The 14,117-nt window shown below is 38.0% G+C and overlaps 1 protein-coding gene across 1 annotated transcript in view; it reads left to right on the top strand.

Annotated features, from left to right (window-relative positions):
* LOC139736441 (protein DVR-1 homolog) overlaps positions 1-14,117 on the top strand; it is a 65,384-nt gene that overhangs the window by 47,229 nt on the left and 4,038 nt on the right. Inside the window, exons 2-5 of the mRNA XM_071647191.1 lie at positions 5,915-6,098; positions 6,709-6,857; positions 7,391-7,609; positions 10,422-10,498. Of these exons, the coding sequence (XP_071503292.1) occupies positions 5,915-6,098; positions 6,709-6,857; positions 7,391-7,609; positions 10,422-10,498 (629 nt within the window). The remainder of the gene's footprint in view (positions 1-5,914; positions 6,099-6,708; positions 6,858-7,390; positions 7,610-10,421; positions 10,499-14,117) is intronic.

Here is a 14,117-nt window from a genome sequence, read left to right as displayed (position 1 = left end):
TGTGATCAACGCCCTTTAGCACGAGACGTCCTTTGATCATGTAAGAATGTATCATAGCTCGTCTTGTTAAGCCCCTGTGATTATTTCTTTAAAAAACATAGCTCCTGAAGATTATTTTTTGTTTGTTTTCTTTTCACGTGGTCTATAATGAAAATAAATAGTAATGATAATGTCTCATTTATCCAGGGTAGCCTCTTCAGTCCTGCCAGTGCTCTACCAGAGGGCTCTGTCATTGTTATCATGACCCTAGCGTTGCCAGGCACCCATTTAATTACCTGGGTCGAGAGGAACATGGTGGCTAAAACATCTTGTCAAAGGACGTAACGCAATGGGCGGGAGTCGAACTCGAGGTCCTCGGATTGAGAGTCGGGAGTCTTATCCGCTAAACCACAGCGCCCCCAAAATGGAAAGTCCTACATAGGGTTTTAAAAAGAAATCTGATTCATCATTATATTACTGAATATATTAGGCAGAAGCAATTTTGTTAGATTGTGCAATGTAATGCATGGTTTCCACCATTTCTACCCTTGAAACAGCACAGACAGAACTCTGATAATTATGACGATGAAAATTATCATGACGATGATGATGCCGATTATATTCTTTATCATTTATATCGTCATCATTATCGCTTTCATCATCATGTTTAATCATCATTATCACTTGAAGACTATTATAAAAATCCGTAGATGCTTATCATCGTTTATTCAAGAAATAGAAACGGAAACAAAAACCAGACAACATATTACACAAACATTGCAATATCTCTAAGATAAGAAATTAGCTGATATAGGATCAAATGCCTCTTCAGATTTATATGAATAGTAATGCTGATTTGAAATCATATTGCTGTCGAAATTTTCGGAACAATAAGATTCAGATTGTAATAATTACAAAAAGGAAAACAAAAACCACAAACACAGAATCACTCTAAATCTTAGGAGTTTTCATATCTACACATAGAAATTCAATTTGATTCGTTTGAGCACAAACACTCTCTAGGTAATACTTACTTTAATCTCTTCCCTAAACATTAAAACGTCAATATGATGACTGATTCGATTTTTCGAGGACGTCCAAGAAATAGCAGACGCTCTGACATTCAACATCAGCCATGTTTTTCCCTCTTTTCTCATCAACCATCCGGCTCTTATTTGGCTGGATTCTTAAGTCGTACTTGTGAAGGTGACTGTTACTTGCATCAGCCAAATTTCCTGTTTGCGAATCAGAATCGAATCTGGTAAAGTCGATGGTATTCCCCCACCATCTTCACGTCTGTTTTGATGTCGAAGAGATTTTCTCTTTGGTTGATGTATTTTTGTGTGTGCGCGCGCTTGTGCAGTTGTTTTATAGCGTCATGTTCTGTGAGAGTATGGTGTGTGTGGGTGTGCGTATGTGTGTGTGCGTGTGTAGAACAATCATTAAGCTTAAGATCCCTAGCAGGGTGTCTTCCCCATCCCCCCGCCCCCAACTAACCTCATTACCTTCTGCGGCCTTCCCCCGCCCCTTTCCCTCTGTCCGCCAACCCTAGAAAGCCAGTATTCCAAATCTCTCACAAGTCGCTGACAATGGAACGGATGTGAACGTTTCCGCAGTCTAAACAGACTCCTTTGTTGCCTCGCAGACATGGCTTGGAAATAACTGGAGAGAGAGAGGAAAAAAAAGACGCAGGTAGAAAAAAAACAGAGAGGGGAAAAAGGATAAGAATTAAGTGTTACAAAGGGGAAAGAAAACAGATTACATTATGTTACTGCTTACTGCTCTCCAGTAGCGATTCTTTAATAGCCACCACCGGGTCGTTTGGGAACGCGGCCATGCAGGGAGTCGGTTCAATGACCGAGAAAAACCCGTCCAAAGTCTCTTGATCACGTGATCTGGCAGCCGCCACTAATATTAACACCTGGGACCCGTGGAGGCTCATGTAGACTGACACGCTCACACAAAACGTTTTTTTTTTTTTTTTTTTTTACTCCAAACGGTAATTGCGACTAATAACGTGGTTATAGCAGAGTTGAGCGATAGCCAGTAGAATGTTGGCGGTTTGGATATCGGTAACCGCAATTACTGAAACCTAAAAGTAGTGAAAATCATTAATTTAAAGTCTTACAGTGTGTGCAGGCGTAGAGCTCCACAAAAGACCGCAATGGACGGAAAGGAAAAACTGTGTGTTCACGCTGTCATTTAAAACCAAAACATAGTTCTCAGAAGGGTTTAACATTCATCTTCCACTATTTGGAATTTGCTTGCAATACATCTTTATGGTCTACCAAGAAACTTGTCTGTCTGACGTCACGCAATTTGCCAGGATTTCAAGTTATTTTGGCGTATCAAAAGTGTAAAATAATTTCGATAGTATGCATACGACTTTTATTTCTGAGGTTATTTCACACCTTTTATTTGTACAAGTGGACATTTTAGAGCAAAACTCGACGATTCCGCAAGCATAATGAGAACTATGATTTCCCTATAAGCTTGTTGAGGCAAACGAATTTCACGTGCCACCAGGCAATAACGCTTTGGTTTCTGGGATCGAAATTATGTGGCGATGTGGAGACACAGTGTGAAAACAGTGTGCCTTTACTTTTAGTATCATTTTATTTCACATCAATCAGCAATCATACTGTGATTCTATTCGCGGCCGAAGTTTGTAGTACATGTAACACAGCAGGAAGAACGGCGTGTAACTCTTGCCATTACATTCTTTTCTTCTTGATTTTTGTCTATTTTGGGAGTTTTTTTCCCCCTTCTAAGAATGAATTTAATAGGCAATACCTCAGGGGGCTTTTGCTAAAGAAACAAAAGTGGATCTGTATTTTTGGTCAGAACTGTGTCATTTTCTTTTTTTTTTTCTTAGGTTTTAATCGCGAAAATGCACGTGTATTCCATTCTGAATATAGCGGATGAGATGGTTCAGCAAATGCTCAGTGTGATCAAGATTTCTTGTAAAATAGTATTCGTACATTTTATTCCGTACAGAGATGCCGCTGGTGAACATCCATTTTTTTTTGCTTTGTTTTGTGCTGTTTTTGTTTTGTTTTGTTTTTTGTTGGGTTTTTTTTTTTTTTTTTTAGCCATGCGTTCGAGCTTCGACGTGCAAGTTGTTGGCAATGTAGTAATCCTCAGACTATAATAAACACCCTTTGATGTTTAATCTCTGAAGGTATTTCCAGTGGCCATGGAGGATTTAAAAGAACATCAGCAGTTTTCAGTTGTCCATAATCATAATATATATATATATATATTATATATATATATATATATATATATATATATGTATATATATATATATATATATATATATATATATATATATATATATATATATAGGGAACGTTAGTGTAAAGATTAGGGTTAGGTGTGGGTTTGCGTTTAGAGTTTTGGTTAGGATTAGGATTAGGTTCACGATTTATTATTATAGGATCAGGGTTAGGGTCAGGGTAATGATTTGGTGTAATTGCCCTGGGGAATTGCCCTAGATCCATATACATATATATATATTATATATACATATATATATATATATATATATATATATATATATATATATATATATATATATATATATATATATATATATTATATACTATATTTATGATTATATTTTTGTTATATATTTGATGAAATGCATCAATATTTATATGTTTGCGCTGTATGTATATTTGTTCAGAGCGACGGGGGACCAGGGGGTCGTTTTGAACATGGAGGATTTTAGTTGCCTGAGTGTGTATCATGAAATACAGTCATGAACCGTTCCTGCTAGCACAAACTTATTTTTTTTCTCCGACGTACACACCATCGCTCATTCATCCACGCAGATAAACACTCTCACACACGCATACATTGTTACACACACACACACACACACACACACACACACACACACACACACACACACACACTTACTTCAGGCATGCACTTGGGGGGTAAAATCGGAAATCGTTGATATGATATTTTTTTCATCATTAAAGACCACTGGAAGGATAGTTTAACCTCCGGGGACGAAACCGATAGTTTCCACATCACTTCGATGACATACCTGTCCAGAGTGTTGGCATGTGAGGGCGCACTCCGAGAAGGAAGAAGAGCGAAACTAAAACAAACAAAGTCGTCTGCAACCAAACAAAATAATGGCGAATAATATGTGTGTGTTTCTTCTTCTTCTTTCCCCGACCTCATTGGCGCTACTTTTCGAGTCACGTGCCCAAAATCAGACGGTGTTAGAATTCCATTTTGAAGGTGTTGCGTCTCGTCATACGTGTAATCATTGTGAGTGTGCTTTGTTACGTCATAGATGGGGAATGTATTTCACGGTTGATTTTAGCGAAAAAGAAAGATATTGTTACAAGACTAACTGTTCCTTTCAACTCTGATGGTAGCAGTGGTAGTGTTCCTAGATATCGTAAGGACTGTTGACACCGCCATTTTTGTTATTACAATGGCGATCCACAACAGAGTCATCATCATCATCACCATCATCATCATCATCATCACCATCATCATCATCATCACCATCATCATCATCATCACCATCACCATCATCATCATCATCATCACCATCATCACCACCATCATCATCATCATCATCATCACCATCATCACCACCATCATCATCACCATCATCATCATCATCATCATCATCATCATCATCAGTGTCGTTATTATTGTATTTTATCAATGATTACATAGTTTGATGTGCTGGCTATATAGTGTAGTCTGTCGAATGGACGTTTTAGGTTTCCTTGCAGTAAACTTCGGTCCCCGTTCCCATTCTTGGACTGCAGTAAAGCCGATTGAAGAAAGACAGTAAGAACAAGGGGGAAAAAGACAACGTCGCGTGCGAAGAATTTTTGTATTGCAAGAGTAATCAAGCTTGCAAAGTGTTACAGAGGAAATCAGCTTTGCTTTCGAAACTCAAACGTTGAAAGCAAAAGCAAAAACAAAATAAAAACAAAAACACACATTAGATTACTAAGATGGAACCAAACTTTGGCGTAGCCTAGTTTATTTATCTTCTCCCTTTCTTATTTCAGACGGGCCTTAACTCTCCCCGCCCTTTATTAGCACCCCCACCCTTTATTCCTTGGGGACACATCGCCGCCATGTTGAATTCTGGTTGCTAGGGAATTGAAGGAGGCTGCGGGAGTTGCTATGGGAAGGTTCAGGAAGAGGCTGTTATATGAAACGGAAGCGTAATTTGCCATGAGATATCTGATGGAACCACTTCTGATGGAATTACAGAAAAGGGGGCCACGGAAAAGCGCCCGAGATATGTACACTTCGCGTTTCGGGCGACGCGTCGCGATGCGCAAGTTGTTGGCGTCAACCTGGACAGCTGCCAATATGCAGCAGCGCGCCACCAGCGTTGAATGTAGGGATATGGGTTGGCAGAGTTGTGTGCTCATTTTTTTTTTTTTTTTGATTCTTTCTTTTTGTACAAGATACTTTAAGATTTTTGTCGGGGCATTGTTTCCTTCCTCACTTATACCGAGCGCATGCTATTGGTCATTTTTACATATTTGATTATAATACATTTATTTTGGTTTACGATAAAAAGTAATGACACTTTTATAATAGGCCTACAATTACTTGTCTCGAGTGGATGTATTGGCAAACGCACCACCAACAAAAATAGATTCGTTGAATCAAATATAGTTATGTGATATTCATTTTTTCCATTGTCCTAATTTCCCTTCGTATGTTTTCATTGGTTTGTCGAAAACCACTGATTGCGTAAAAGGGGGTACTTTGAAGATAATTATACAGTCAGATGTACATGTTCCCGGAGTCATGATACCCGTATATCTGTGAATATGATATGTCTAAGATCCTCACTGAACAGTGTTCTAATCTCTCTCCCCATTCTCTCCTGCCACCCACCCCCCCCCCCCCCTCTTTTATTCTACTCATTTCACAGTCCATTACAAAGAGGCGGCCATCAGAAGACACGGAGCTCATCGATACCGCTTCGATATAGGAAGAATCCCGCCAGGGGAGACCGTTACGTCAGCGGAGCTGCGCGTCTTTCGCGACGCGCGCGGCCAAGATAGCGCGCTGTACAGAATCGACGTGCTGCTTTTGAGGGAGAGATCATTAGACGCGTAAGCAAAAGAGTCGTCATTTTCTTTTGTCAATAATATCCTCTCGAACATACTTAAGATGCCACTGGCCGGTAGCGCTGGAATACATTGAAGAAAGTTCCGGACCCTTTAAAGTCGTGTGTCCCTTTTGCAAACGTCACAAAATTTTGAATGTCTGAGGAAGAAAGTCTCCCGACATCGTGGTCTGAATAACCTAACTCTGCAATATATAGGCTTATGAAAGGAATCAGATTTTCAGGATTACAAAAGGGACACACGAATTTTAACCCATTCCCTACGGGAACCTGGCGGCCTGTGTATTAAATCTATGGGGATTTTAGAATTCGGCATTGGACGGGTTAATACACATGAGGTCTTGGGTTCGAATCCTACCTAGGGCGTACAGATGTTTTTATACATCATCCATTAACGAAAATTCGTCTCGAAATGATGGTAATAAATTACGACTCACATAACCTACACACAACTTGCTTCTAAGTTCCCATTCCATTCTATATTGCGACAATCCGTGCAGAATTGATTACTTATAGCAGACATTGACATTAGAAGTGTTTACTTTCTAACGTTAAATTTCCTATCTTTTTTATTTGTGGGGTGTTTTCTCCGGAAGTGAGAGGTTACCAGTCTACCTGGACGGTACCATTGTCGGTGAGGGGGATCACGGTTGGTTGGTTTTCGACATGACGTTAGCAACCGACACCTGGCGCACTTACCCCGGAGCAAATGTAGGCATCCAGCTCAGGGTCGAGAGCCTTCAAGGTGAGCGGAGAATTCAGCTAGTCGCATGACTCCAGTCGTTCAATTGATAATTGGCAAGCTTGCCCAAGTCTTGCCGAACACACATAGCCATAACAATTCTTGAAATTTAAATGTACATGGTAAAAATAGATAAAAATAAACAGCTGAATATTTGGAAGGGTCGGGAGGAGAGAATAAATCCATGGACATACGTAACCATCCGATTTTTTTCTTTTATTATAATTTTTTTGGTGGTGGTTATTTTGCTTATGGTCAAATTGACGTGTAGGCCTATAAACATTTGATACTTTTTTGTTTTCTATAATGACTTAAAGAACATGTTTTTTTAATTCACCTGTTACATACATTTCAATATGTTAACTCCAACTTGAATGAAATAGACGCTGTGATGTCGTTCAAACGACATGATATGATGTTCACTATGAATACAGAAATAATTATAGCATAGGGTTCTATATCACGGCATTTGATGACTCATCTTTAAAGTATTTGGATGCATGTTTGTCAACCTCTCACCTGTCATCGTCGTCCAGGTCGTAATATCGACCCCACAGAGGCCGGCGTGGTCGGCGTCGGAAACGACGAGGGCAAGGAGCCGTTCATGGTCGTCTTCTTTCGGCGCGACGAGGAGATCGCCTCTATCTCCTCCACCACACGGGCCAGCCGACAGCGGCGGTCGTCGACCAACCGGCGGAAGGCGAGGAAGAAGCCGAGACGTCAGGACGATGAGAACGATGTCGGTTCGACGAAAGGTGAGTAGGTTGAATGTCCTCCGGGCCTATAAAAACAGTACTGAAAATAATAATGTCAAACTACCAAAGGAAACGGAAATGATAATAGACTGCAGTTTGGCTTTTTATTTTTTATATTGTCAAAAAAAAGAAACGATAATGTTTGCGGATGGTAGGACAAATTAGAGAGCTCTTTTAAGAGTAACGATTTAAGAAAGGCAGTACCCACAGAGAACATTTTAAAAACCAATATCAAAGTATTCCGTTGCTTGTATTTATCTCTTTCTCGTTGATAATTAATTTGTATAGAAAATATTCGATAAAGTCTCATGATATTGTTTGACTCTTCGCTTAGTCAATAATGTAGAATGCACTGAATATTTTCTCTAAAAAATGCAAGGCAGTTTCATGCACTTCCGTTGGACATGAAATATCATTTCGTTGTAGATATAAGAAATGAAACAAAGCAACATGCTTACATTGACATGTAAGATCAAATAACAAAAGGTAAAACACCATGAGAGACACGGTGATCTGAAATAAGATATAGTTCCCCCCTCCCCCCCCCCCCAAAAAAAAAGAAGAGATGATGTATAAATAGAATTCCTACTAAGTAGCCCAGTAAACTTTCTCAACTGCACCGTAATATCGGAGAGTGCAAGTGGTGGTTTTCTTTGTCTCCTTCATCTTATTTTCCGACAGAGCGGTTGGGCATTCGTACTCTCAAAAGTCATTAAAATAGATTTAAAAAATGATAAATATTGTAGTCAAAACCAACTGCAATACAGTAGACGAAATGATACATTTAAAATTTGAAAATCGCTCATCAATCACTTTGGAATAGAACTTACCTCGATCCTTGTATTACTCCATGTAAATTGATATACTCACATTGGAGTTTTCAAATCCACTGAAATGTTTTGTCAGGAATATGTCTTTCTCCCTACATAACTGGACATATTGAATAAATGAATACATTACAAAATGCTGACGCAGATTTTGGTATGATTTTGGTGATCCTTTTTCACATTAATGTATCAAATATCATAAATCATAATAATGATCGTTTCCAGTCATTGCCTCTCGCTAGATGGCCTATAAATCATTCTGTTCTTTTCTAGACTTTCAGTCAGCGAACTCTATGTGAAGATATACTTATCTGGATAAACCCGATAGCACTTGAAACGATCACCAAATTTAAAGTCTGCCCAACCCATATGTCGATAACACTTATTGAATTGTTTCTTCTTTCACCAAACACTTTTTTCTTTTATCTTATTCTGTCAAGGTATCTTATCTTTCAATCCAAGTATGATGATAATAAAATATTTACCTACACATTGTGTTCATTGGTTTGCCCAATTACATGCATGCTTGATTATAACGTTTGCTCTCATGTAACCACTTTTCATTTGGGTCACCAAACATCGATGCTTTTTGTCTCTCGATTGATATTATGTAAATGTGGGTGAGGTCCCTTTTTCGATGCTTCCCTTAAAACGTTGGCCTATTGTATACTAGACAGGGGACTGAATTCTCTTAAAATGCATATCTATGGAAATCGATGCTTCACATCGGATCACGGGAGCACAAACCATGGGAATGGGTTGATATCAATCACGATATACGTCATAAACTGGCAAGATGGCACATAACGTAGATATAAATATCATATTTTTTTTCTTTGTTGTGGTCGGTCAAACATCCTGTATTGATTGGAAGAACACGATAGTTTTCAGCTGCGTAGTGTTTAATAATGGTAAAATTTCTGTTTCAATAAATGCAGTTGACTAATAGAAATCAATACTTTGCGTTATGATTTGGTGCGCCAAATTAATGGAAATAATTATAGGGCCTACAATTAAAGCTTGTGTGCTTGGTTCAAGTGCATACGGAAATGAAGTGGCCATTTTGAGACTTTCCAGAAAATCTGTCATTTTGAAGTCATTTAACAGACAAACATTTGAGACTAATCCCCATAACTTTACTTTTTTTTAATTTCAAAACACACAGCTTTACATATTCCTTTTCAATCCCCGCGCTTTGTAGATTAGACACACCTATGTTTTAGTTACAAATAGGACCTGATGACGAAGGAAGGATCCTTGGAATGATAATTGTTTCTGACACCAAATGAATGAAATGCCCGACTAATAAAATATTATTTAATCATTTTAAATTCTAAAAACAAAGAACTTAAATTATAAACATTTCAACCAAAATATTCTGACGCACTCTGGTCATGTGATAGCTTTGACTGCTTAATTACTGTTGATTTCATTTTCAACTCTTAATTGATTATTCTCCAACATCAGGATGAACTTCAGATTTTATTCTTTTTGTCAACGTCAGTAATGAGGTTTTTGGTATCGTATCTTGACGAGATGTTTACAACAAAGCTGTCGCAGATTTTAGTGACCTGTGAACACATATTGTAACCATGAAAGAGAAAAAGCGTAGAACGGGCAATAGAACGAAGGGAAAACAAACTTACCTTTGAGTTACCTTAATTTCTTATTTCAAAAAGATAATATTCGCTCTCCGGTTCTCCTCGGATACCATTGATTTGTCTAATCATCTCATTATATATTCATATTTACCATTGCATGATTCCATTGTCTGAGATTGGCTCTACGCTTAATACCTCGGACGTAGTCCGAGTATCCTGTTTGTGTTTCTCACAATTGACGTTTGAATTGTGTTTTTGTTTGCCTGTCCACTTTTTCACATCTGTTATTTTATTGCATACTCATTCCACTATTTTTTGTATTTCCTTCTTTTTTTTTGTTGTCCACCCTACCCATCCCCATTTGTTTCACACTCTCCTATACAGATTTAGCATCTCGAAATAGCGATTGGCAATGTAAACGAAATCATTTGTTCGTCAATTTTGAAGACCTATCTTGGCAGGTAATGACGTCATTCTATTATGATTGATTCTTGTTTTGGATGTCACCCCGGGTAGTGTGGGTATTTATGAGGTTATTTTTTGTATCATAATTTTGGTGTTATTGTTTTTTTTTTGTGTGTATTCGGTGAGTCTACAATCCCTGTGCGTTTTATTTTCTCGCAGATTTTAACACTCAGCTGAGAAACGGAAAGCGTCAATGTAAGCGAAAATCTCTGGTCGTGAATTTCGAAGATCTTGCCTGGCAGGTAACACACAATATGCGAGTCTTTAAAGACCCCCACCAAGCAGTGCATTATTCACTTTAAAATCCTACACTTAGCTTCATAACTAGCTCTAGAGACGCATCCCATGTAATGAACGTTGCCATGGTAACAATGTCTCATCGGCTTGAAATCAACTCTGGATGTTTCGACATCGAGGAACCAATCCGTGTCAGCTCTGCGGTCGACATGGAGGAATTTATTACATGATATTTCGTATCATCATTTATTATAAGTTTACTGACACTGTTATTGTTTTCATCTTAATCGTTACTATGGTTACTGCAATTGTTACTTGAATGGTATCATTATCATTACTGATTCCATAATCGATTACTGATAGATTTATAGAATCATTTTTTCTTATTTTTGTCATGCTCTCATCGTCATCGTTGTAATCATAGTCATCGTCATCTTCGTCGTCATTCTTACGAAATACTAGCCTTTTGTCAAGGCCCTCTCGCTTTAAGATGGCTATAACGGGCAAGCGAAGCGAGCCCAGTCGAGTGCTACAGCGCTCGCTCTGTCCAACTCAACTGTTGAGCTCACCACTATACAGCGAGAGGACCTTTGCAAAAGGCTAACGACATACGTGAACTGAACGGCAATGTGTATACGACAATGGCCAAGGACCGCCTGAGTGTGTGTTGTAATATCAATAGGTCTATTTTCTCCTTGAAAGTCTAATGTTCGATCTCCAAGAATCAGCATTACAGAGACTTGTCTTGAATGGTACGACTTATTTTGATATCATTTTGACATTTGGCTGAAGGAGTAAAATTGGATCAACGAGGGGTTATTGCAGCACCAACAGATGATCCTAAATTTTCAGAAAGAAAGAAAAGAAAAGAAGGAGGAGAAATGGAGAAAGACTTAGAGTGAGTAAGTGAGGAAGAAAGAACGAACGAACCGAAGAAAAAAGTCAAAGAAGGAAGGAAAAAACAAAGGAAACGGTTCGGTCATTCCTGTTAATTTCGAGATAAGTTTTGTTCACTATCGATTACCTCTTGTTGTGTCGGCCAACCAATGATTACCATGTTTTACAGATTGCTGTGGGCTGCTGAGCTGCCTCTGAGGCAAACTGTCGCAAGAGGGCGACAAACTCTTGAAGTGGTCACGCAATTAGGGAATATCAGAATTAAAGAAAACCAAAACCCGAATACCAGTGTGGATTGAGTGAAAGCAGCAATATTAGTAATACTCGTTCGTGAAAGTTTGAGGAAAAAGCGGAAAATCGATTTAAAAGTTAGGAATTTTTAAAGTTTCGGTGACGTCATCACGGGATAAGAAGACTACTACAGACTACAACAATATAAAGAAAATGTATATTAAAAGAAATCAGCGTATAATCACTTTTCTGGTATAATGAAGGAGCATTTGACTTCCTCCTTTCAGAAAGAAGGAGGAATAATGTTACCCTTTACATAATTACGTCAGCAACAAATCGTTGGAATGTGTACTTTTCATTAGATATGAAATTTTGTGGAATACTCATTTTATTTTCTTTATGTAGTTTTCCATGCATGACGTCATAAACTGTAGTAGTCTTCTTATCCAGCGCTGACGGCACCGAAACGTAAAAATATATAATTTTTGAATCGATTTCCTTAAACTTTCCCTAATGTTTCCTATTAATAAATCATGCTGTTTTCACTCAATCCTTATTTATCTTTGGGTTTCGTTTTCCCCGTTGAAGACTAGCGAGTATACTCGGGCATTTTTCTATAGAAAATGCGTGTTATAGCAAAATTAGTTCGTCCTCAGTGGATTTACACAGTATACATGTCTGGCTTCGTGCACACACACAGGAGAGCAGTGCATGCGTCCTTCATGTTAATTTCATCTAGATTATTGATTCTCATTTTGCATGATATTTGACGAACGCTTCTCGCTTTTGTCTTAGAGGTATACCATCCATGCACGTGTGTTGAAACACCATGACTAGCATATTTTGATATAGAGCGTATAATGCTATTAAAGGAGTACAATCAAAAGAAGCAAAATTCAATCAACTTCAAAATGATATATAGTTCTACACTGAGTGCTGAAAAAAGAAATAAGACGCATGATTTATAACACTGCTTGTAATGGTCTCTAATCGAAGTTGATCACAATGAAAATGATGACGATAACTTGGTTAACGATGCTAACAATAAAGAGAATGAGATGGATAATATAGATAATGCTCACAGCGATGATCATAAATTTCTATAATGCTGACGATAAAGATGAAGATGATGATGACGATGACAACGATGATGATGATGATGATGATGATGATGATGATGATATGATGATGATGATGATGATGATAACAAATACGAAGATGGAGTGATGACAATGATAGAGTAATAATGAAGATGATGATGATGTTGATGATAACAATGATGAAATGGTGACGATGTTAGCGACCATGAAAATAACGAGGGAGATGATAAGGACTTCAGCAAGTGTCAAAACAATTTTATTATTTGACGAGACTACACTTCGGGTCAAGCGAAGGCAGTCACAAGGAATGTGGCAGGATATTGTATTATGGCAGACATTTTGAGATAATTATGATGTGAAGAAGCACTAATAAAGACGATCGTTTAAAGAGGAAATATAGTCCAAATATAAGTTAGTCTGATAAAAAAAGAGTAAAATCTTAGAGTTCAAAGGTAAAAATTTGACTGAAATCGGATGAAAAATAAAGAAGTTAAGATATTTTGAAGTTTTGCTAATTTCTGCAAAACAGTTCTTGTACAGTGGATATGAATATGCAAATGAGTGAGCTAACCATGTCATACCCTCACAATTTTCCATTGATCGTGTACAAAAAAATGACGAAAATTCAATGTTTTTGTAATTGAAGTCTGAAACATGATGTTATTCCTGGTTGAATGGCTTCAGAATAGTGATCAGTTAGATATACCAGGATTTGAGCCTCGGGCATAATTGCGTTTGAATGAAAAACTAGAAATTTCAAAATTTTATATACAAACTATATGGCAAGTTGTGAGGGAATGACATGCTCACTTTGCCATTTGCATACTCATATTGACTGTTCAAGAACTGTTTCCCCCCAAAAAGCGAAACTTCAAAATGTCATAACTTCCTCATTTTTCATCCGATTTCGATCAAAATTATACCGTTGAACTTGTAATGTTTTACTCTTTCTTATCAGACTGACTTGTATTTGGACTGGATTTCCCCTTTAATTCAAGATCTTTCATGCGCAGAACGAAAAGAGCTCTAAATACGTCATGATTATGGGGAGTTCTTCCAGATCTATAGATTGTGCTCACAATCAGTGAGTCAGAGTAAATGGAAGTTTGTAGTGAAGATGAAGGCTAATGTGGTAGCGCATGGCAACCCT

This window comes from Diadema antillarum, unplaced genomic scaffold, assembly GCF_040938485.1.
Source record: "Diadema antillarum isolate AM-2024a unplaced genomic scaffold, OU_Dant_1.0 seq00000647_RagTag, whole genome shotgun sequence".
Lineage (NCBI taxonomy): Eukaryota > Metazoa > Echinodermata > Echinoidea > Diadematoida > Diadematidae > Diadema > Diadema antillarum.
This window is presented reverse-complemented; position numbering and strand designations above follow the sequence as displayed.